The 24,646-nt window shown below is 57.2% G+C and overlaps 1 protein-coding gene across 1 annotated transcript; it reads left to right on the top strand.

Moving 5' to 3' along the window:
* Positions 1 to 20,535, top strand: LOC133266453 (1-phosphatidylinositol 4,5-bisphosphate phosphodiesterase gamma-1-like). Its single transcript, XM_061447601.1, has 32 exons — positions 1 to 574; positions 7,288 to 7,437; positions 7,522 to 7,615; positions 7,695 to 7,742; positions 8,355 to 8,439; positions 8,573 to 8,653; positions 8,743 to 8,777; positions 9,527 to 9,599; positions 9,686 to 9,787; positions 9,867 to 9,985; positions 10,071 to 10,156; positions 10,336 to 10,456; positions 10,548 to 10,716; positions 10,980 to 11,099; positions 11,305 to 11,412; positions 11,514 to 11,701; positions 11,885 to 12,085; positions 12,230 to 12,349; positions 13,221 to 13,404; positions 13,685 to 13,762; positions 14,606 to 14,709; positions 14,902 to 14,998; positions 15,883 to 15,949; positions 16,328 to 16,491; positions 16,845 to 16,941; positions 17,056 to 17,280; positions 18,157 to 18,305; positions 18,808 to 18,922; positions 19,151 to 19,312; positions 19,922 to 20,010; positions 20,137 to 20,321; positions 20,400 to 20,535. Exons 1-32 carry the CDS (start codon positions 355 to 357, stop codon positions 20,449 to 20,451), a joined length of 3,888 nt encoding a protein of 1,295 aa, XP_061303585.1. The 5' UTR covers positions 1 to 354; the 3' UTR covers positions 20,452 to 20,535.
* The last annotated feature ends 4,111 nt before the right edge of the window (positions 20,536 to 24,646 follow it).

Genomic DNA, 24,646 nt, shown 5'->3' with positions numbered 1-24,646 from the left:
TTATTTTTTTTGCCTGCAAAGGGGCCGGATGGTTTTTGTGTCCCCCCCGGTTCTGAAGCTCAAGGCCAACGCCACCGGTGCTGCTCATCTTCTCCCCCCGTCGCTGGATGCCAACGCCGGGGCCGGATTCCACCTCGGCGAGAAGGTCGCGGTACCTCCAGCCCAGCCTTTTGCTCCCCACCGTCACCAAGGCCGGCTCCCGGTGCAGCCCAAGGGACGTTGTCCATAGAGGAAACCCAGAGCCGGGGCGAGCGGAGACGGTCCCCAGGGAGGTGTCGGCTCTTTGGTTCCTCCTCTCCTGCATGAGACAACCCCGGCTCTGCGGCTCCGCCGGGCGATGGCCGCGCTCTGAAGATGTCCATGGCCAGGCTCAACAGCGTCAATGGCTTCCTGGAGGACGGCAGGATGGAGGCAGGGGACATGGGCAGGATCCTCCGCTGCCTGGAGATGGGCACCGTCCTCACCTTGTTCTACCAGAAGAAGTCGCAGAGGCCGGAGAGAAGGACCTTCCAGGTGAAGCTGGAGACCAGGCAGATCATCTGGAGCCGCACGCCCGAGAAGGTGGAGGGGGAAAGTGAGTGTCGGGGCATGCTGATGAGGGGGATGTGATGGTGGGATGCCCACCTCAGGTGGGGTACCTGGGTATAGGGGGCCTGGCTGTGGTGGTGGGTCCTACCGTGGTGGGGTGACTGGTTATGGGGTGTCTGGCTGTGGTGGTGGGTCCTACCATGATGGGGTGTATGGCTGTGGTGGTGGGTCCTACCGTGGTGGGGTGACTGGTTATGGGGTGCCTGGCTGTGGTGGTGGGTCCTACCATGATGGGGTGACTGGTTATGGGGTGTCTGGCTGTGGTGGTGGGTCCTACCGTGGTGGGGTGACTGGTTATGGGGTGTCTGGCTGTGGTGGTGGGTCCTACCATGGTGGGGTGCCTGGTTATGAGGTGTCTGGCTGTGGTGATGGGTCCTACCGTGGTGGGGTGACTGGTTATGGGGTGTCTGGCTGTGGTGGTGGGTCCTACCATGATGGGGTGCCTGGTTGTGCAGTGCTTGGCCATGGTGGGAAGTCCTAATGTGGTGAGGTGCCTGGCTGTGATGGGGTGCTCTACTATGGTGGGGTGATGGGCTGTAGGGCACATGGCTGTGGTGGGAAGCCCTACCATGATGTCCAGACACAGCGGGGTGTCTTGCCACAGTGGGGTGCATGGCTGTGATGGGGTTCCTGGCCATGGTGGGGTGCCCAGTGCAATGAAGGTCGTGGCAGGGTGTTCAGCTGTGGTGGGGTGCCTGGAAGTAGTGTGGTGTCTGGCTATGGTGGGGTGCCTGGGCACAATAGGGTGCTAGGACACAATGGGATGTCCTACCATGGTGGGGTGTCTGGCTATGGTGGGGTGCCTGGGCACAATAAGGTGCTAGGACACAATGGGATGTCCTGTCATGGTGGGGTGTCTGGCCATGATGGGGGTGCCTGGACATGGTGGGATGCCTAAAGATAGAGTTGAGCAGCCCTCAACTCATCCAACCCAGTTTCTGTGGCCTGCATGGGGGTCAAGCTGCTGCCATTCCATGCCCAGGGCTTTATACCTTCCCTGACAAGGAGGTGGCCATCACCCGACCTGCTCATGGTGCTTTTAACCCCAAACCAGGGTGCTCAGGCTGCTGGGGCAGGCAGCAGAATGGACTGGAGCGTGGTGGTGGCCCCTTGTAACCCAAGAGAGGACTTGGCCAGTTGGGCTCTGCCCCACATGCATTGATACTGAATCAATGCAACGTTTGTACTGGTGGCACAGGAGATGCTCCCACTGGAGCATCCATAAAAATCAGCTTTACTTGTGGATTTGCTGGTGGCTCGTACATTGTTGGGACATACTCTCACCGTTGGGCATCAGTGGGGCTCCATGCACTGGTGCTCATCACCTCAAGGCTTGCACCTCCTCTTAAATTGAGCTAAAAAGAGCCAGTGGATGAAACCATGAGGTTGGGGTGACATGAAGCTCTACATCACCTCATCCCACATCCCCACGTGGTGAGGAACCCAGGTTTTGGGTATCATCTCACTTGGATGCTGGCAAAGGCCACAGTGGAGGTTTGGGCAGTGACAGGTACCTTTCTCCTGATGGACTCAGAGGGTGTCATTAAAACCCACCAAACACCCACCCAAAACCATCGCCCACATCTAATTCTGTGTGAGACAGAGCAAAGCCCAGGAGGGATCAGCTCCTGCATGGTGGGACCAACCCTAAGCTGCCCTGGCAGCCATGGTGAAGCTTAGAGCTGGGAAGGAGGGTGGCACCCAGAGATGAGCATCAGCCTGGGCAGGATCCAGCGCTTGTCCAGACCTGCTGAGTGCAGGAGCAGGTTTGGAGGAGGAGGAGGGATGGGTTATGGGAGGAAGGACACCCGTCGTTGGAGAGGTGGTTTTGGAGGAAAAGCCAGTTCTCCATTCATGGAAATAGCATGTTTCCAGCTCCTGGGGTGCTTTTGGGAGCACCACGTGCTGCCAGGTTGGGGTTTTGGGTCACTTATGCTGCTCTGCCTCAGTTTCCCCACCAGAGCCTTGGGATCTATCTTCTCCCATGTGACAACCCAAAACCCTCAGTGGGAATGAGTAGGCATTCCCTCCAAGGGTGAAAACAAGGAAAATCCCCCTGGACATGGCACAATCCTTCTACCCAGTCCCACCACTTGCTATCCTGAGCCCAGAGTGAGAACAACCCCATCCTGGGCATCTTCACCTCCTGATCCAGCCCTTTTCCATGCTCACGCATCACTTGCTGTGATGTTATGGAAGCACCAGGGTCTCCTCTTCATCCCTAGGGTCTTGCTCTCACCCTACATGCAACCTCACCCCTGCCTGGACCATTTTAATCCCCCCTTCAGGCGTGCACCCCCCTTGCAGAGGGATGAGTGGGACACCCAAACACCTCTGATGTCTCTGTTAGGGACTGGCAGGGCTCTTCCCTAGATTCCCAGCTCTTCCCTGGATTCCCAGCACCACATAAACTAATTACATGCTTCATTAAGCAGCTGATGGTCGCGTGTCTATGCCAATGGGGTCGCCTGTAGTGTCACCTCCAAAGTTAACCTCATCCTGGAGGGTTTCCACCTCATTGCCCTCAGCAGACCCTGGTCCCGAAGGAAATCTAGCAGAAACCAGCAGAAAATAGCAGAAAAGAGCCCAAAATGGCTCTTTGCATGTGATTAAACAGAATAAGGGTGAAGGCAGCTTGGCAAACGCAAGAACATATCTGAGGGGTGGTTTGCCACCACAACGCTAGTTGGGATCGCACCTCCAGCCTCACTAACACCAAGTAATTAGAAATAGGACCATTTGGAGCCAGATGGGGTTTAACACCATTGGACCCGGAGGAAATCCTTTATTTCAGGTCTTAAATCAGCTCCACACCACCAAAAGTCACCCAAACCCCCCTGTCCAGAAGGGTCTGAGCTGCCACATGTCCTGCAAGGAAGGATGCCCAAGGTGAACACAAGGGGATATGGCTCGTGCCACCGCAGCACTGCTAAGGCCAATGGGATTTCCCAGCACAACCATTCCCTCCAGCCACTTTGGCTTTGCTTTTATCCTAATGCATTAAGAGAACTCCCAGGCTCTCAGCATCCCTAAAAGCCTCTGGGCAGAACCTGATCCCTCAGCATCTTCCAGCCGTTTCAAACCTCCTTTGCCCCATGCTTTGCGTTAGAAAAGAAAAGGGATTTTCACAGCTGGAACTGACTTCCAGAGCGTTTTAATGCCCGGGACCCCTGAGACAATGCAGGGAGGAGTTTGGAGCCACGGTTCTGACATGAGCCCTGCAAATCCGCTGCAGATGTGGCTTCCAGGAAGCCGCCAGCCGCGGATGCATTGTGCAGCCCCTGTGCCGCTCCCTCCTCCCATGGCTCTTCATGGGGCTGGGTCATTTACCCCGAGGAGAAGGACTTGGGGTGTTGGGTGAGGAGGAGCCCCCCATGACCCAGCTTCAGTGTGCACTTGAGCCCAGAACCCCGCCGTGTGCTGGGCTGCACCCCCAGAGCGTGAGCAGCAGCTCAGGGAGGGGATCCTGCCCCTCTGCTGTGTGAAGGGGTGAACCCCTGGAGCACTGTGTGCGTCTTTGGGGTCCCCATGGAGCTGCTGGAGCAAGTCCAGAGGAGGCCAGAGAAATAAGCAAGGGAACGGAGCACCTTTGCTGTGGGGAAAGGCTGAGAGAGCCGGGCTTGTTCAGCCTGGAGAAGAGAAGGCTCCAGGGAGACCTTCTTGTGGCCTTTCAATGCTTAAAAAGGGCTTATAAGAAAGGTGAGGAGAGACTCGTAGTAGGGCCTGGAGTGATACAGGATGAGGGGTCATGGCTTTAAACTGAAAGAGGGTAGGTTCGGAAGAGGTATAATGAAGAAATGCTTTACAATGAGGGTGCTGAGGCGCTGGCACAGGGTGCCCAGAGAAGCTGGGGCTGCCCCATCCCTGGCAGTGTTCAAGGCCAGGTTGGACACAGGGGCTTGGAGCACCCTGCTCTAGTGGAAGGTGTCCCTGCCCGTGGCAGGATGGGGTGACTCGATGACCTTCAAAGGTCCCTTCCTATGCCAACCATTTGCTGATTGTATGACTTTATTGTTATTGGCAGTGCCCAGAGGTTGGGTTCAAGGCTGGATCCTGGACTCCTTCATCCTTTAACTGGGGGGGTGGCCACATTGCAAATCGTTGGTGGAAGCCTGATAGCCACCAGCTTCTTGCTCCCCTCTGATGTTGTGTCGATGAGGGGGTTTGGGGGTGGAGTGTTTGTTTTTTAACCTATAAACCCATTTTTACCCCCAAATATCCAGTTTGTACCGAAGCAGATTTGCTCCGAGCCATGGGGGCTGCATGGGGACAGCAACTGGGTTTCATTTCTTGAACCACAGAATCCCAGGATGGTTTGGGTTGGAAGGGACCTTAAAGCTCACCCAGTTCCACCCCTTCCACTAGAGCAGGGTGCTCCAAGCCCCTGTGTCCAACCTGGCCTTGAGCACTGCCAGGGATGGGGCAGCCACAGCTTCTCTGGGCACCCTGTACCAGTGCCTCAGCACCCTCCCAGGGAAGAGCTTCTGCCTCATATCCAGCCTAAATCCTCCCTGTGTCCGTTTGAACCCATCACCCCTTGTCCTATCACTCCAGTCCCTGATGAAGAGTCCCTCTCCATCATCCAGGGTTGAGATTTAAGTCCCCAAACCACTGCACACACAGGCTGCAGGCCTCCTGTGTATCCCTTGTGCTGAACTCCCACCCTGATCCATGCAGTTTGGCTCGTGTCACCCAGCCAGGGAAGCTGGATAAAGCCTCCAGTGTTTTCTGGAGCTCTTTTGCCAAGAAAAACCATTCTGCACCTTTTTTCCTGCTTAATCAGCTCCATTTCTCCCCCGTTGCTTATTCCTCCCCTTGCATTCAGCTTTTCTTTCCCCACTCTGAATTAAGCTGAGGGTTCACATCAAGCCACCAGCCTCCTACACTCTTCCCAAGGGCCCGGAAATGAAGCTGGGCTGGGAATTCTCCGGGAAATGACCCATTTCCTCAGCAGGACAATACCCTGTTGCGATTGTCCGGCCACCCTGGGCCATACAAAGCCCTTTCCGGTGGTGGTGGCTCAGTCCCAGTGTGCAAAGCTGTGCTGGGGGGTGATGCTCATGGTATCGAGGACAACTTCAGGTGTTCTCACTGATATCGTGTTGTCTTTATACTGCTCCTGGTGGGATTTGTCCTCTTGGGAAAAACAGGGCTGGAATTCTGCCCCAGTGAGGAAGACCGCGGTCCGGAAACCCAACCCTCCCGCTGCCGGTGGGGCTTTATATAGCAGATAATGAGAGAGCAGCAGGGCAGGAAAGAAACGCCCTGTGGTCGGGGCTGCCACAGCTCCAAATTGCCACCTTTGGGCAGACATCTCCATTTCAAAGATGAGCTCAGCCTAACCCAGAGCAGGGTCTGCCCTGGGGAGGAGAAGGCGAAGGAGAGGTGGTTGGAGATGTGCTGGTGAGGTTGCACCCTGGATCCTGTGCTCAGCTCTGAGCCACTCACTACAGGAGAGACATTGAGGTGCTGGACCAGGGCCAGAGAAGGGCACTGGAGCTGATGCAGGGCCTGGAGCACAAGGGTGATGGGGAAGGGCTGAGGGACCTGGGGGGGAGGGTCAGTGTGGAGAAGAGAAGGCTCAGGGGGGACCTCATCACTCCCTACAAGTGCCTGAGAGGAGGATGGAGCCAGGAGGGGCTGGGCTCTGCTCCCAGGGAACAAGTATGGGACAAGAGGAAACTTCCTCAAGCTGCACCAGGGCAGGTTTAGATGGAGCTGAGGAACAATTCCTTCCCCAGAGGGTGCTCAGGCATTGGAACAGGCTGCCCAGGGCAGGGCTGCAGTCACCGTCCCTGCAAGTGTTCACACACCCTCAATGCCATGGGTTAGTGGTGGCCTTGGCAGTGCTGGGGAACGGTTGGACTGGATGAGCTTAAAGGGCTTTTCCAGCCTATTTGATTCTATGATTCTGTGATTCTGTGGTTGGGATGGAACAGGCTGAGCCTGGAGGCCGTGTGGCACCCACAAAGCCAGGAACCCAGTGGGCAGCATTGTCAGGATGCAACATCCTTGGGAAACGAGTCCCAGGAGTGTGGTGCCATCACATGCCTGGAGGCAGTGCTGCAGGGACACCTTGTCCTGGGGACACGATTCCCTCAAGGACACATGGCCATGGCACCCATGGTGCTGTCACACAGCTGCAGCAGTGCTGCAGGGACATGCCATCCTGGGGACACAATTCCCTGGAGGACACCTGGCCATGGCACCTATGATGCCACCATGCGCTAATGGGCAATCCCACAGGGTTGCCCCATTCTGGGGACACAGTTGCCTGAAGGACATGCATTATCCATGGTGCCATCACACTCACAGACACATCACTGGAGGACAGTGTGGACATGTCTGCCTGCAGGACACACATCACAGCCCCCACAATACCATCACACACCCATGGGCAGTTCCATGGGGATGCCCCATGCTGGGGACAAGGTTCCCCAGAGGACACATGGTCTCCTGGAATCATAGAATCATAGAATGGTTTGGGTTGGAAAGGACCTTCAGATCATCCAGCTCCAACCGCCTGCCACTGGCTCACAGTAGACCATGTCACCCAAGGCTCTGTCCAGCCTGGTCTTGACCACTGCAAAGGATGGAGCATTCACCACTTCCCAGCTCCTGCAGCTTCTCCAAGCCCTGCACATGGGTCCACATGGGAAGGGTGGCAATGCACAGTCCCATGTTCCTCTTTGCCCACAGTCGACATTCGGGAGATCAAGGAGATCCGCCTGGGGAAGAACTCACGGGACTTCGAGCGCTACCCTGAGGATGCCCGCAAGCTGGACTTCACCATGTGCTTCATCATCCTCTACGGGATGGACTTCAGGCTGCGGACGCTCAGCGTGGCCGGTGTGTGGACCCTCAGCTCTCACCCTGTCGCCAGCATCCCACCTCCCTCATCCCAACCTCACCGCCCTCCCCTTCCTCCTCCAGCTTTCTGCGAGGAGGATATCAACCTGTGGATAACGGGCCTCAACTGGCTGGTGGCAGACACCCAGAAAGCCCAGACCCCGCTGCAGATCGAGAGGTGAGGAAGGATCCAGGACCCCATCTGGGTTTGGTTGCCCATGGGGCTGAGCACCCTCTGTCCATCCTTTCCTTCTCAGGTGGCTACGGAAGCAGTTTGATGGGATGGACCGGTCACGGGAAGGCAGGTGAGCACTGGAACAGCCCCGTGCTGGGAAGCAGCTGGTGGGTTTGGTTGGACAGGGCTTTATCCCTCCAGTTGCCCCCCAGAACCGGAGGCTGTGCCAGGCTGGGGGTGAGGTTTGTGGGACAAGGTGGTACCAGCTTATTTGGGGTGCTTCAAGGTACCGAAAATCAAGACACTCAAGTGCAGGTGCCCTCCTTGCTGCTGTACGGATCATGGGGACCGTGATGCCCCCTTCCACCAGCACCAGGAGGGGCTGTGCCATCAATGCAGCCCATGAACATCTCCCCATGATAGGAAACATCTCAAATCGAGTGAATTTGGACTTAAATGATTTTAGGGTTGGAGATGGACACCATCTCCAGATGGGGTGATGGCTTAAAGCACCCAAAGGTTCTTGTGTGCACTCTTTCTACTCGACTGTCTCCTCACACTCGTGCCAGACCCCATGTAATAGGGGTCCTGTGTCACTGTGAGGTTCCATAGCCCAGTAGGGTGGAAGCCCGGAAGCCCAAACCCAGAGACCACCAGGATTAGGGGTGGGAGCCTTGGTGTCAGGAGCATCCAGGCATCATCCATCCTCTGTGGGGTCTGACACCAGCTTACCTTCTCATAGCATCACAGTGAAGGACCTGAAGGCCATGCTGCCCCAGGTGAACTACCGCGTCCCCAACATGAGGTTCCTGCGGGACAAGCTCGTGGTAAGGACCCCCTGAGCACCTCAGCTATGCAGGGACATGGTCTTCAAGCCTCCATATCCGGGCTGGAGCCAGCCCTAGGGGTCACTGGCCATGGTTGGGTGGCCCCACTCTCAAGCAGCACCATGTCCCACAGGAGGTGGAAGCCAGGAATGAGATGACTTTCTCCCACTTCATCCAGTTCTACAAGAACCTGATGTTTGATGCACAGAAGTCGGTAGGAGCCATGGATTGTCCTCCCAAGTGTCCCCCATCCACTGTGGTGTGTCCCCACCAGCTAAACCTGGTCCCTCCTTTGCCTTGCAGGTCATCGAGCAGCTGGAGCTCTCCTTCCCCCTGCGGTGAGTACCCGGGAATGCCGCAGCTCCCATCCTGTCTCCCATCTTGGCTCCCATCCCAGCCAAGCTTGCAGGGGTCGGATCTATTGGGTGGGCAATGCAGGAAGGCTGTGGGGCAGAGCAGGGGATGGGAATGAGAGTGGGATGGGATTGGGGATGAGAATAGGGATGGAAGTGGAGATGGGAGAAGATACGGGAGAGGAGATGTGTCAGCAGAGAAGGGAGCAAAGATGGGAGAAGGGAGCAAAGATGGGAGAAGGGATGTGAGCAGAGATGGGAGTAGGAACGAGGGAGAGGGGCTGAGAGCAAGAACAGGAGCAAGAATGAACTGAGTTGTTAGTGGAGATAGGAGCAGGGATGGGAGCATGAATGAGCGGAGATGAGAATGGGGATGAGCAGGGATAGGCGTGAGCAGGTATGGGAGAGGATCTGAGAGCATAGGAATGGAATCTGGGATGAAAGCAGGATGGAAGAGCAGATGGCAGCAGGGATGGGAGTGGGAATGGGTGCCAGGGATGTAGGACACATACTCCCTGTATCCTTGGAAAATGCGGCTGGGTGCCCACCTCTCCAAGGTCACAGCACATCTTGAGGTTCCCATTGCATCCCCATGGCCTGTGCTTTCTCAAGCTCCTCACCAGCTGTAGGAGTGGGGGCCACAGGGATGCTGAGCTGAGATGCTGGAGCCCTTGACTCTTCCATGGGTTCTGCCTCAACTCCTGGTCCTCACTGGTGGCCACTCCATGTCTCAGGAACGTGGACCGCCCCGAGCTGTGCCAAGTCTCCCTCTATGACTTCCAGAAGTTCCTGCTGCACGACCAGAAGGTGGGTGCTCTTAGAGATCCCTGTGGCATCCCTCTTAGGGGACTCCCGTGGGATGCTCCAGCCTGGTTCCCCCATTTGCTCCCCAGGAGCCCTGGGCCAGTGATGTGGGCATGGTGCGGGACTACATGTGCACCTACCTCAAGGAAAGCTCCACAGAGGCATCAGACCCCTCCTTCCAGTTGGATGAGGTGGGTGGCCCCATGCAGCACCCACCCAGGGCTGTCTCCCCAGCCCTGTCAGTATCTGACCTCTCTCTTCCCTCTGCAGTTCCTCACGTACCTCTTCTCCAAGGAGAACATGGTGATGGATGCCAAGTATGAGCGCGTGGTGCCTGAGGAGATGAACCACCCCCTGTCCCAATACTGGATCTCATCCTCCCATAACACGTAAGGACACAGTGGGGTCTCCCTGGGGACCTCTGTGAGCATCCCATCACCCTGACCAATGACAATCCTCCTGTCTCCTCTGTAGATACCTGACAGGGGACCAGTTCTCCAGCGAGTCCTCCCTGGAGGCCTATGCCCGGTGCCTGCGCATGGGCTGCCGCTGCATCGAGTGTGAGTCCCTGTGGCACCTCCCAGAGATGCTGAGCCCCCACCCAGCACCTCGTGTCACATCAGAGACACCATCCCCTGCACCCATCCCATGGCACTGGGATAGGGTGTCTTCTAGGGCCTGCAAGGGCTCATGGTCCCCAGAGCGTAGCATGTGTTAACCAGTGTGTCTCCCCACTCAGTGGACTGCTGGGATGGCCCGGATGATCTCCCCATCATCTACCATGGCCACACACTCACCTCCAAGATCAAGTTCCTGGATGTGCTGCACACCATCAAGGAACACGCGTTTGTCACCTCCGAGTAAGCCCCAGCTCCTCAATGACACTGGGTTGTGCAGGCAACCTCTCCTCCACCTTCATCAGAGGCCACCATTCCTACCTGCTTCCTCCAGGTTCCCCATCATCCTCTCCATCGAAGACCACTGCAGCATCGTCCAGCAGAGGAACATGGCCTCCCACTTCAAGAAGGTCTTTGGGGACATGCTCCTCACCAAGCCAGTGGACATCAATGCTGATGAGTTGCCCTCACCCACCCAACTCAAGAAGAAGATCCTAATCAAGGTAGGGAGTGGGCACCACCCCAAATCCCTCTTTGCAGGAAGCAAAAGGGTTGGGCTGGGAGGGATGGTGATTCTCCCAGATCCTGGGACAAACTCTGTGCTCAAGTAGGACATCTCCCCAGTGTTCTACTGCAAGAGGTGATCGAGGGGAATAGGGAGTGGTGGAAAGGGACGTGCAGGAGCCCTGAGTCCTGAGAGCAGGGAGCTCAGTGTGATGGGGACACCATTCCCACCATTGAGCTCCCCATCCTGGCCTGTTCCCAGCACAAGAAGCTGGTTGAAGGGAACCTGTATGAAGAGGTCTCCACCGCCAGTTACTCAGAGAACGACATCAGCAACTCCATCAAGAATGGCATCCTCTACCTTGAAGACCCCATTGACCACGTAAGGGTTGCTCTGCCAGTGGCATCCAGGGGCCAAGCTGGGTCTGTCAGATGGGAATGAGCTTTGGGGTTTGGGTTGGGCATGGGCTCTCCTAGACCATTGCAATGATGTGGGAGACAGGAAGGGACAGAAAGAGGCTTTTCAAAGCCCTGTCCCTTCAGGTCGTCATTCTTCCCACCTTGGTGATGCTCTTCCTCCCTCCCAGACTTGGAGCCCCCATTATTTCGTCCTGACAAGCAACAAGATCTACTACTCAGAGGAGACATCCCGCTACCAGTTCAATGAGGATGAAGAGGAGGTGGAGCAGAAGGAGGTGTGTGAGGAGCGGGATGCATCCAAGGGCAGGAGGGCTTAGTGAGGACTCCATGAGGAGGCTGAGGTGGTGCCAACACCCATTTTGGGCTGAACTTGCAGGAGTTCAACAACAACGAGCTGCACTTCACGGAGAAGTGGTTCCATGGGAAGCTTGGAGGTGGCCGTGACGGGCGGCAGATCGCTGAGAAGCTGCTCCATGAGTACTGCACCGAGACGGGTGGCAAGGACGGCACCTTCCTGGTGCGCGAGAGCGAGACCTTCGTGGGCGACTACACCCTCTCCTTCTGGTAGGAGCCCCAAGGGGAGGTAGGATCCCATCCAAGCTGGTCTGACCACCCCACCAAGGGTTGGACCTCTTTGGTTTGGTGGCTTTTTCGGGAGGGAAATGCCACCTTTTTTGTGACTGCTGAGCATGGGATGGTGGGGACATGGACCCAAATTGACTCACCTTTCCCTCACAACCATGGCAGGAGATCAAGCCGGGTGCAGCACTGCCGGATCCACTCAAGGCAGGAGGCCGGTGCCACCAAGTTCTACCTGACAGACAACCTGGTCTTCGACAGCCTCTACAGCCTCATCTGCCACTACCGTGAGGTGCCTCTGCGCTGCAACGAGTTCGAGATGCGCCTCACCGACCCCGTCCCCCAGCCCAACGCCCATGAGAGCAAAGAGTAAGGATGCTCCTTATCCCCATCTGCATCTCCTCAATCCCTTGGCTCCACCAGCCTCCTGCATCCCCAGTGTGAGGTCTTGGGTGCCACTCTGGGGATGAGGATGCTGATGGCACCCACCATCTCCATGCTTTGCTCGGTTAGGTGGTACCACGCCAGCCTGACGCGCCTGCAGGCCGAGCACATGCTGATGAGGGTCCCACGGGATGGAGCCTTCCTGGTGCGCAAAAGAAGTGAACCCAACTCCTATGCCATCTCCTTCCGGTGAGTGTGGCCATCCCAGCACCTCAGGGCTGGTTGGACTTGGCTGTGGTTGCCAGACAAGATGAGAACTGACTCATTCATAGGATCATGGAATGGTTTGGGTTGGAAAGGACCGTAAGATCATCCAGTTCCAAACCCCTGACATGAGCAAGGATGCCTCACCCTAGAGCAGGTTGCTCCCAGCCCTATTCAACCTGGCCTTTAACACTGCCAGGATTGGAGCATTCACAACTTCATGGGGCAACCTGATCCAGTGTCTCACCACCCTCACAGTAAAGAACTTCTTCCTTATCTCCAACCTGAACTTCCCCTGTTTCAGTCTGAACCCATCACCCCTTGTCCTATCACTCCAGTCCCTGATGAAGAGTCCCTCTCCAGCATCCTTGCAGCCCCCTTCAGGCACTGGAAGCTGCTCCGAGGTCTCTACGCAGCTTCTCTTCTCCAGGCTCAACAGCCCCAATGTTCACAGCCTGGCTCCATATGGGAGGTGCTCCAGCCCCTGATGATGCTCGTAGCCTCCTCTGGACTTGCTCCAACAGCTCCATGTCCTTCTGATGTTGGGGACACCAGAACCTCACCCAGTGCTGCAAGTGGGGTCTCACGAGAGCAGAGTAGAGGGGCAGGACCACCTTCTTTGACCTGCTGGTCATGCTAGGTTCATGTCTGTTGTGACTCCCTGCTATGGATCAGCAATGGGACATGCTGGGACACATGATGCTGTCACGGGGGAGTGTTCTATCTGCAGCGATGAGAAAGCCACATCCTCAGCGTGGTCACCCCTATGGCATCCCTGCTGGGGTAGGACATCATCATCCTGAAGCCAGGGCCCAGCCAGCCCTCACATGTCCCTCCCTGCCTCTCCTTGCCCCAGGGCCGAGGGGAAGATCAAGCACTGCCGCATCCAGCAGGAGGGCCGGCTCTTCATGCTGGGCAGCTCGGCCGAGTTCGAGAGCCTCGTGGACCTCATCAGCTACTACGAGAAGCACCCGCTGTACCGCAAGATGAAGCTGCGCTACCCCATCAACGAGGAGACCCTGGAGAAGATGGGCACCACCGTGAGTGGGGATGGTGGGGCTCTGTGCCATGGGCCTGTTCCCAGGGTGGGAAGGTCTCCTCCAGCCTCTTGGTTGAAGCCCAGCTAGAACCAGCCAAACTCATTCCACAGCCATTGCCCGCTATTATAGCTCCATCGTAAGTCCCCTTCAACAAGTTGCAAAGGGATATTAGGTCCTTCTCAGTCTCCTCTTGCTCACGCTTGGTAGCCCAGATCCCACCACATCCTGTAGTAACCACTATCCATGTCCAGGTGACCCACTAGGGCATCTCTTCTTGCAGGAGCTGGACTATGGAGCCCTGTATGAGGTGCGGACCCCCCACTTCTACGTAGAGGCCAACAAGATGCCAATGGCAAGGGTAAGAGGCTGAGCTGGTGTCCCTGGGAGGTGGAGGTTGGTGGGACATGGCTCCTGGATGGTCTCCCACCAGATCCACCACTGGCCTGGGAAGTGGTGATGTTTTGTTGTGTATTTCTGACCCTCAAGTGATGCTGGAGCAGGACTCTTCCCGCATTACCATCCCTTGGGAACACTCCAAGCTTCAATGACAGCACTGTCACAGTGTGGTGATGGGAACAGGTCTCAAGAGAGCCCAGCCTGCAGCAAGGACCTGACACAAGTTTGCCCCAACAGCAAGGAAACCCCTGTGGATGTATTTACAGTGGAGAAACCCAAAAGAGCAGGTTTAGGGTCAACTCCCAGGTGGTGCAATCTCCATCCTTGGAGGTGTTTGGGACCAGGCTGGGCTCAGAGCTGACCCTGGGGGAGGATGCCCCAAGGTTCCTTCCCTGTGATCCTACAATCCCACCCTCCTGCACTGCTGTGCTTTGAAGGTCCCTGTGCAGCAGAGCAGCTCTCAGGCCAGGACCAGACATGGGAAACCTCAACCCAAAGGGGTATTTTCCCATGGAATTAACCCCTTGACTGCACCAGGAGAAGCCATTGGGGGATGCAGAAGAGGAACCCGCATTGTGCTGAGCATGCTGGTGCTCCAGGGCCCCCTACAATACCTCCAGTCCTCCTGTCCCCTCTAACACATCTCACTGCTGGTGTGACCTGTTTGGGAGCATCATTCTGGGGTGCTGGACCCTCAGGAGCCCCCACACTTCACCATGGGTGCTCAAGGAGCTGGGTTGAGTAGGGCACGGTGACCACCAGCATCCCTGGTTGGTGACCCATGTCCCTCTCTCTGGTCACCCAGTGCACAGTGAAGGCTCTCTACGACTACAAAGCACAGCGTGAGGATGAGTTGTCCTTCTGCAAGCAGGCCATCATCCACAACGTGGACAAGCAGGACGGTGGCTGGTGAGGGCCATGGGGTGGCCACTGCGTGGGCATCACCAGGGGTGGGAGGTGGAATGGACCCCCTGGGTTTTAACTGCCTCCTTTTCTGTCCCCCTCAACCCTTCTCCAACCACTCCCAACAATGCATGTAGCATGAACACCCCTGTCCCCCCCAGGTTGGTCCATTTGCCTTGATCCTCTCACCCCTTGCAGGTGGCGGGGGGACTACGGGGGCAAGAAGCAACTGTGGTTCCCAGCCAACTACGTGGAGGAGATTGTCAGCACACAAGCACAGGAGCAGGATGAGGCTGTGAGTGCCATGTCGTAGAGGCATGGAATGGTTTGGGTTGGAAGGGACCTTAAAGCTCATCCAGTTCCAACCCTGCCACGGGCAGGGACCCCTTCCACTAGAGCAGGGTGCTCCAAGCCCCTGTGTCCAACCTGGCCTTGAACACTGCCAGGGATGGAGCAGCCCCAGCTTTTCTGGGCACCCTGTGCCAGTGCCTCAGCACCCTCACAGGGAAGAGCTTCTTCCTTATCTCCAACCTGAACTTCCCCTGTTTCACTTTGAACCCATCACCCCTTGTCCTATCACTCCAGTCCCTGACGAAGAGTCCCTCCCCAGCATCCTTGTAGGCCCCTTCAGACACTGGAAGCTGCTCTGAGGTCTCCACGCAGCTTCTCTTCTCCAGGCTGAACAGACCCAATGTTCTCAGCCTGGCTCCATACAGGAGGTGCTCCAGCCCCTGCTCGTCCTTGTGGCCTCCTCTGGACTTGCTCCAAGAGCACCATGTCCTTCTTATGTTGAGGACACCAGAACTGCACACAGTGCTGCAAGTGGGGTCTCACCAGAGCAGAGTAAAGGGGCAGAATCACCTCCCTTGACCTGCTGATCCTCACACATCTGGGACCAAAGCCACCTGAGATGCTGCCAGTCTTGAGCCAGCCGTTATCTAGAGGCTGGAGGATGCTCCCAGCCCCACTCCAGCTTTTCTGGAAGCTGGAGGATGCTTGCAGCCCTGTGACAGTCTCAGAGGCTGAGGGATGGTCAGCCATGGAGCAGAGCGTTCCAAGAGGGTCTTTCTTCCCTTCTTTTGCTCATACATGGACAGTTTGGAGGGCTGGATGGAGTGGGCACCATGCTCAGCCCCACATGGTTCCTCCACCCCCCCCTTCTTCCTTCTTCTCTTCCAGTCATCAGAAAACAGCCCCCTGGGGAACTTCTTGAAGGGCTTCATTGATGTGCCGTCCTGCCACGTCGGTGAGTGTCCCACCATATCCCCATCATGGCTGTGGGAGCCTTCTGGGATGGTGCACACCCCATGCTGCAGCTCATCACACACAAGCTTGGCATGATGTGGCAGGGAGCAACACGGAGCTGGGTTTGGTAGAGGGAATTTGGTGGAATTTGGAGGTCCAAATGATTCAGGGGACATCTGGCTCAAAGGACAATGCATGGAAGGCTGAAACCATCCTTTAGAAAGATGGGATCCTCACAAGAGGAGGACCCCAGTGGCTGGTGGGATGCCAGGAGGGGCTGGTGGGGGCCAGGGAGTGGGACCGCTGAGGTTTCGTTTGCTCCACAGAACCATCCATTGGGAATGTCTTCGAGTAAAGCCCCCCTCTGATGTCCTTATAGTTATCTCCAAAGACGGGAGGAGCTCCAAACCATTTGTCTTCACCATCCATTCCCAGCAGATGTCCCACGCAGCCCAGTCCCTGGATGTGGCCGCAGACACGCAGGAGGAACTCAACGAATGGGTGGCCAAGATCCGAGAGGCCACGCAGAATGCAGATGCCAGGGTGAGGGGCACCGGCGTCCAGAGCGTGGGGTGGATTGTCCCATCCTCCAGCGGATAGAATCATGGAATCATGGAATGGGTTGGGTTGGAAAGAACCTTAAAGCTCATCCAGTTCTAATCCCCTGCCATGGGCAGGGACACCTTCCACTAGAGCAGGGTGCTCCAAGCCCCTGTGTCCAACCTGGCCTTGAACACTGCCAGGGATGGGGCAGCCACAGCTTCTCTGGGCACCCTGTGCCAGCGCCTCAGCACCCTCACAGTGAACTTCCACCTTACAGCTAAGATGGTCCTCAGTGTCTCCAAAGGAGGAGACTGAGGGGGGAGACCTTCATCTCCTTGTTTTCCCTTGTGCAGATGCAAGAGGGGAAGATCATGGAGCGGAGGAAGAAGATCGCGCTGGAGCTCTCCGAGCTGGTTGTCTATTGCCGCCCGGTGCCCTTCGATGAGGACAGTAAGAGCTGGAGAAGGGGGATGATGGGAGGAGCATGATGGGGGAAACTAGTCATGGTGGGCCACCAGAGGCCATCAGGAAGACCTCCACTGATGGCCACCTTGGTGCTTTCAGAGATAGGCACGGATAAGGCGTGCTACAGGGACATGTCCTCCTTCCCGGAGACCAAGGCGGAGAAGTACGCCAACCGCAGCAAGGGCAAGAAGTTCCTGCAGTACAACCGCCGCCAGCTCAGCCGCATCTACCCCAAAGGGCAGCGCCTGGACTCCTCCAACTATGACCCATTGCCCATGTGGATCTGCGGGAGCCAGCTCGTGGCCCTCAACTTCCAGACACCCGGTAAATCCTGCTCCTGGGGTGGCTGCTGGGCTCATCATAGAATGGTTTGGGGTGGAAAGGACCTTAAGGTCATCCAGTTCCACCCCCCTGACATGAGCAGGGACACCTCACACTAGAGCAGGTTTCTCCAAGCCCCATCCAACCTGGCCTTGAACACTGCCAGGGATGGAGCATTTACCACTTCTCTGGGCAACCTCTGCCAGCGCCTCAGCACCCTCATGGTGAAGAGCTTCTTCCTTATCTCCAACCTGAACTTCCCCTGTTTCACTTTGAACCCATCACCCCTTGTCCTGTCACTGCAGTCCCTGATGAAGAGTCCCTCTCCAGCATCCTTGTAGCCCCCTTTAGACACTGGAAGCTGCTCTGAGGTCTCCATGCAGCTTCTCTTCTCCAGGCTCAACAGCCCCAATGTTCTCAGCCTTTTTCCATACAGGAGGTGCTCCAGCCCCTGCTCATCCTCGTGGCCTCCTCTGGACTTGCTCCAACAGCTCCATGGCCTTCTGATGTTGAGGACACCAAAACTGCACCCAGTGCTGCAAGTGGGGTCTCACGAGAGCAGAGTAGAGGGGCAGGATCACCTCCTTTGACATGCAGCCCAGTATACAGTTGGCTTTAAATCCCTGCAGGTCACCTCAAAATCTCCATCCCCAATGGCTCTGCCCTGTTGCTGGAGGTGGTTTGGTTGATCTCTCCAACCTTTGTCCTCATCCTGCTGGGGACATCTCCATGCAGTTCTTGGGTGCTTCATGCATCCCTCCTCCTGTCAGGGTTGGGGGCTTTTAGCAGGGGTTTTGCCAGGGCAGGACCTTCTACACAAAGACCATAGGAAGGTCCCTGAGCCCCAGGCTCAGATGTGCTCTGTCCCCATGACCACAGACAAGCCCATGCAGCTGAACCAGGCCCTCTTCATGCTCGGTGGCCGCAGTGGCTACGTCCTGCAGCCCGACATCATGAGGGATGAGACTTTTGACCCCTTCGACAAGAACAGCCTGAAGATCGTGGAGCCCATCACGGTCCAGCTGCAGGTAAGTGGGTGAGGACAGCAAGTCCACCTTGAAGTGGTCACCATCGAGATGGGGACTCACTCGTTTTGGGTCAACTGGGGGTGGTTTTTACGTGTTTCAGCCGTGTATTTCCTCCATGGAGTTTGTCACCCTGTGATCTTTTGGGTTTCTTGGTTATTCTCCTCATGCAGCGTTATATTTCCCAGGGACAACCCCAAAATTCCAGAGCTGAGCTGAGGGGGTGGTGGGTTAAGTAGATAAATCAAGCCCAGAAGCACCTTTCTCAACCCTTGGGTAATTGTGGGTTGGTTTGTAGGCACCTGAACAGTGAGCATGGCACGAATCCAGCAGATATTTCTTGGGTAATTTTGTGGGTCAAATCAAGTAAAATCAACCTAAATCATAAATAAGTCGTAGTGTGGCCAGCTACAGCCATGAAGCTTTTGGCAAGCCCATGGGGCTGCCTGGAAGAGTCCTTCCTCACCCAGCATGGCTGGATCTCACCCTCCTCTTCCTCCCACAGATCCTTGGTGCCCGGCACCTTCCCAAGAACGGGAGGAGCATCGTGTGTCCCTTTGTGGAGGTGGAAGTGTGCGGCTCCGAGTACGACAACAGCAAGAACAAGACGGATGTTGTAGGTGAGGGTCCATGTGGGTGATGTTTCCACCCAACGCCAGCGCCCCAGGATGCTGGGACAACACTAACTGTGGGTTTTGAGGTCCTCTTGGGCATCACCTTGTACATGACGGGGTTTCATGAAGGAGTGAAGAGGACAGGTAGCTCCCCCTAAGGTGCTGATGCCATGCTGGAGAAGTCCATGGGTCTGGTCCCATTGTGACCCTCTCCACTCTCTCCTCCCCCTCCAGCTGACAACGGCTTCAACCCTGTCTGGCTCTTCAAGCAGTTTGTCTTTGACATCAACAACCCTGAGTTCGCCTTCCTCCGCTTTGTGGTGTACGAGGAGGACATGTTCAGTGACCCCAACTTCTTGGCACAAGCCACCTTCCCTGTCAAGGGCCTCAAAACAGGTATGGTTCTTCCATCCACACCACTACCGTCATCATCATCATCATTTGGTAGGACAAGGGGTGATGGGTTTAAACTTCAACAGGGGAAATTCAGGTTGGATATAAGGAAGAAGTTCTTCCCTGTGATGGGGGTGAGGCACTGGCACAGGGTGCCAAAGGAAGTTGTGATTGCTCCATCCTTGGCAGTGCTCAAGGCCATTGGGCAGCCTGGTCTAGTGTGAGGCATCCCTGCCCATGGCAGGGGATTGGAAGTGGATGCTCCAAAGGTCCTTTCCAACCCATTCTGTGATTCTATGGTCATAGAATCATAGAACAGTTTGTGTTGGAAGGAACCTTCACAGTCCTCCTATTCCAACCTCCCTGCAATCATCATCATCATCCTCTCCAGGGATATGGCCACCTCCATGGTGAGGTATTGGAACAGGCTTCCCCGGGCAGCGGTAGAGTCATCATCCCTGGCAGTGTTCAAAAAGCATGTAGATGAGGCCCTCAGTGATATGCTTTAGTGGTGGCCTTGGGGTAAAGGTTGGACTTGACGAGATTAAAGGTCTTTTCCAACTGATTCTGTGATTCGCTGGTGCTGAGCTCATGTCATTGTGTTGCGTCCAGGCTACCGATCAGTGCCGCTGAAGAACAGCTACACCGAGGACCTGGAGCTCGCTGCCCTCCTCATCCACATTGAGATCATCAACGCCAAGGCAAGTGGCCCAGGCGGCTTGGGGAACCTCGTGCCTCAGTTTCCCCATCCTGAAGAAGGGGGAACAGCCCCCTGGGGTGTCCCGTCCATCCCACCAGCCTCACCTCAGCCCCTTGTGTTGGAGCAGGAGGAAGACGAGGAGAACCTCTACTCGTCCATCCAGCAGCTGCGGGACCGCGCCAGCGAGCTCTCCAACCAGGTCTCCAGCTACGAGCGCACCAACGGCTGCGACTCCCGCTACCAGCAGCGCCTCGACGAGCTCCGGGCAGCCCAGGAGAGGCTCATGGAGCTCACTGAAGTCCGCAACCGCAAGTGAGTGTCCCCTCCCCATGGCCTCGGGGGGTGCTTCTTAGGACAGGCCCTAAAGGCCATCGCTCTGCTCCCCACCAGGTTGATGGAGAAGAAGAAGAGGGACCGGCAGATGGTCACCAAACGCAGCTGAGGTGGATGGACAGATACCCTCCCGCCCGTTGTGGACCTCCCCTGCCACCTCCTCTCCTGCTGCAAAGGGAGGTGGGGTGGCTGGAGCTGGGTGACAGAGGGGTGACGGATCAGGGGACAAAAGGGGATTTCACTGTTGCCCGTGAGGTTTCTCCACTGGGGCGAAGCGGGAGGTGTAAATCCCAAGTGCCTCCAGCTTCATCCCATGTCCCTTGGGATTCATGGCCACGTCCCTGTCCCCATGGGATGGCCACCGTGGCTCTTCTTCACCCTGCACCCTCCATCTCCCACCACTGCGTGGTGCGGTTGAGCCCAGTGAGTGATGGGGAAACTGAGGCACGGGTGCCCGGCTGGTCCAGGATGGGGCAGGGTCAGCCACCTCCATCCTGGGGACAGGGGACAGGACTGGCTGGCAGCGGGGCACCAGGATGGGGACACAGGGGACACTTTGGGGGGTTAAAGGGGGATATTTTGCCCCCCTGGCTATAAATATCTGTATTTTCTTCTTTTATCCAGCGTGTACATACAGCGGGGGATGGGGGTGGGGGGGGGGTGTCTGGACCAGCCACAGTATTAGGGCACAAGGGGGTACCCCAAAATGTTCAGAGATGTCCCCAACATGGGCACCAGGGAGCAGGGCACCAGGCCTGAGGGTGCCCATGGGGCAGGGTGCCCTGAGCCGTCACCAGGCAGACACAGGCACCAAGATGGGACAGGGACGTCCCCGAGGTGATGCCAGCGTTGGCACCAAACCCTGGGATGGGGACAGATGCTGCTGGCAAAGCCAATGGAGGTGGTGCCTGGAGACATCTCGGGGTGGGGTTGTCCCAACAGGGGAATCTGTGTATTCTTTGTATGAAAATAAATCTATTTAGCCAATATTTATACCCCGCTGCCATGGTCTGGTGTCCCCAATGCCAGCTCTGCCCCCAGGGTGGTGGCTCCAGGATCCTGGATCCAGTGGGTCACCCTTGTCCCCATGATATATCCCAGCAGCAGAGAGGACAAGGGACACAGGACATGGGACACAGGGCAGAGGGCCAGGAGGCACAGGCCAGGGGACACAGGCCATGGATGTGGGGACACAGCGATGATGGATATGGTGCGGTGGGGACGCAGGAAACAGGGCCATGGGGACTCAGGGCCATGGGGACAGAGGGGCTATGGGGACAGAGGGGCTATGGGGACAGAGGGGCCATGGGGACAGAGGGGCCATGGGGACACAGGTCTGTAGGGACATGGGACACAGTCAAGGGAACACGGGACACAGGGCCATAGGGACACAAGGCTATGGAGGTGCGGCTATGGGGATGCAGGGTCACAAGGCCATGGGGGGACAGGGCTATGGGGACACAGGGACACATGGCTGTGGGGACAGAGGGCTATGAGGACACGGGATACACCGGCAAGAGGGCTATGGGGACACAGGGGCCATGTGGACACATGTCTATGGGAATGCAGGGTCACGGGGCCACAGGACATGGGACTATGTGGGCATGGGACATGCCGCCATAAGGACACAGGGCCCTGGGGACACATGGCTGTGAGGATTAAGGGTCACACAGTCACAAGGACACGGGACACAGGGCTATGGGAACATGGGATATGGGGACATGGGATACGGGGCCAGGAGGACACAGGGCTCTGGGAACACAGCGTGATGGGGCCATGGGCACCCGGGGCCATGGGGACACGGCGCCATGGGGATGCAGTGACACAGAGCCATGGGGACACAGGGCCATGAGCACCCAGGGCCATGGGGATGCAATGACACAGGGCCATGGGGACAGAGGGCCATAAGCGCCCAGGGCCATGGGGCCATGGGGATGCAGTGACACAGGGCCATGGGGACAGAGGGACATGAGCACCCAGGGCCATGGGGATGCAGTGACACAGGGACATTTGGCACCCAGGGCCATGGGCACCCAGGGCCATGGGGATGCAGTGACACAGGGACATTTGGCACCCAGGGCCATGGGCACCCAGGGCCATGGGGACACGGGGCCATGGGGATGCAGTGACACAGGGCCATGGGGACAGAGGGCCATGAGCACCCAGGGCTGTGGGGCCATGGGGCCATGGGGATGCAGTGACACAGGGCCATGGGGACACAGGGCCATGGGGATGCAGTGACAGAGGGACATGGGGACAGAGGGACATGGGGATGCAGTGACAGAGGGACATGGGGCCATGGGGACACAGGGCCATGGGGACACAGGGCCATGGGGATGCAGTGACAGAGGGACATGGGGACATAGGGACATGTGGATGCAGTGACAGAGGGACATGGGGACAGAGGGACATGGGGATGCAGTGACAGAGGGACATGGGGCCATGGGGACACAGGGCCATGGGGACACAGGGCCATGGGGATGCAGTGACACAGGGCCATGGGGACACAGGGCCATGGGGATGCAGTGACACAGGGCCATGGGGACACGGGGCCATGGGGATGCAGTGACACAGGGCCATGGGGACACGGGGCCATGGGGATGCAGTGACACAGGGCCATGGGGATGCAGTGACACAGGGACATGGGGATGCAGTGACACAGGGACATGAGCACCCAGGGCCATGGGGCCATGGGGATGCAGTGACACAGGGACATGAGCACCCAGGGCCATGGGGATGCAGTGACACAGGGACATGGGGATGCAGTGACACAGGGACATGAGCACCCAGGGCCATGGGGCCATGGGGATGCAGTGACACAGGGACATGAGCACCCAGGGCCATGGGGATGCAGTGACACAGGGACATGGGGATGCAGTGACACAGGGACATGAGCACCCAGGGCCATGGGGCCATGGGGATGCAGTGACACAGGGACATGGGGACAGAGGGACATGAGCACCCAGGGCCATGGGGATGCAGTGACACAGAGCCATGGGGAAGCAGTGACACAGGGACATGGGGATGCAGTGACACAGGGACGTTTGGCACCCAGGGCCATGGGGACACGGACCCATCCCTCGGGGACACCCCCTCTACGCATGAGGAGGCGGAGCCGCGCAGCGGCCCCACCCTCCTCGGCCAGCCTAGCCCCGCCCCCTCCTTTTCATTGGCTCCTTCGCTGCCCTCTCCGCTCCCCATTGGCTGTGGCAGCCGGGGCGGGCCGGAAGCGGCGCTGTGGCGGCGGCGGTGCCTGACGCGGAAGAGCGGGGCTGGGCGGCGCGGACGGGTGAGAGCAGGGGGGGACCGGGCCCGAACTCGAACCCGGGACACCCCCACACCCCCCCGAGTACCCCCCCAGACCCCCGGTACCCCCCTCCGGCCTCCCCTCCTCACACGTCCCTCACAGCCGCCCCCGGTGCCCTGTGGGGCCGCTGCCGTGTGTTCCCCCCCCCCCCCGTTACCTCAGGGCCGACCCTGCCCCCGGCTCCATTTACTGCCCCCGGCTCCATTTACTGCCCCCGACTTTGGGGTCAGTCCCTTGGGTTCCCGTGCGGGATCCGTTGGGGTTGGGCTCTGTTTGGGGCAGCCGGGGTCACCCGTTGGAGTGGATGTGAACCCGGGAGGGGGCTGCGAGTGCGCTGCGGGGACGGAGCGGGCCGCTCCCGAGGAGCACGGTTCGTTCTTAGGGCTCCGTGAGGAACGTGGCTTGTTCCTGGGGTCTGGGGAGGAAAACGCTGTGTTTGTGGGGTTTTGATGGGGAAAGTGGTTGATTGGGGGGGGGGGGCATAAGGAAAATGGTTGATTACTGGGAATTTGGTGAGGAAAATGGTTGATTTTTGGGGTTTTTGTAAGGAAAATGGTTGATTATTTGGAATTGGTGAGGAAAATGGTTGATTTTGGGGGGTTTCGTAAGGAAAATGGTTGATTTTTGGGAATTTGGTGAGGAAAATGGTTGATTTGGGGGGTTTTCGTGAGGAAAATGGTTGATTATTGGGAATTTGGTGAGGAAAATGTTGATTTTGGGGGTTTCGTAAGGAAAATGGTTGATTATTGGGAATTTGGCAAGAAAATGGTTGATTATTGGGAATTTGGTGAGGAAAATGGTTGATTTTGGGGGTTTTCGTAAGGCAAATGGTTGATTATTGGGAATTTGCTGAGGAAAATGGTTGATTTGGGGGGTTTTCGTAAGGAAAATGGCTGATTATTGGGAATTCGGCAAGGAAAATGGTTGATTATTGGGAATTTGGTGAGGAAAATGGTTGAATTGGGGGATTTTCATGAGGAAAATGGTTGATTATTTG

This window comes from Pezoporus flaviventris, unplaced genomic scaffold (genome assembly GCF_033815535.1).
Source record: "Pezoporus flaviventris isolate CSIRO_AGI_PZ_B2104156 unplaced genomic scaffold, CSIRO_AGI_Pfla_v1 ptg000007l, whole genome shotgun sequence".
Taxonomy (NCBI): Eukaryota; Metazoa; Chordata; class Aves; order Psittaciformes; family Psittacidae; genus Pezoporus; species Pezoporus flaviventris.
Note: the sequence above shows the minus strand (reverse complement) of the source record. Positions and strands in the feature narration are given on the sequence as shown.

Excerpts from the sequence above, each read along its gene's own strand:
- LOC133266453 (XM_061447601.1), top strand. The coding sequence starts at position 355 with ATGTCCATGGCCAGGCTCAACAGCGTCAATGGCTTCCTGGAGGACGGC. Across the intron at positions 11,100-11,304 it reads TTGAAGACCCCATTGACCAC|ACTTGGAGCCCCCATTATTT; the intron begins GTAAGGGTTGCT and ends CCTCCCTCCCAG. Across the intron at positions 15,950-16,327 it reads TGTGCCGTCCTGCCACGTCG|TTATCTCCAAAGACGGGAGG; the intron begins GTGAGTGTCCCA and ends ATGTCCTTATAG.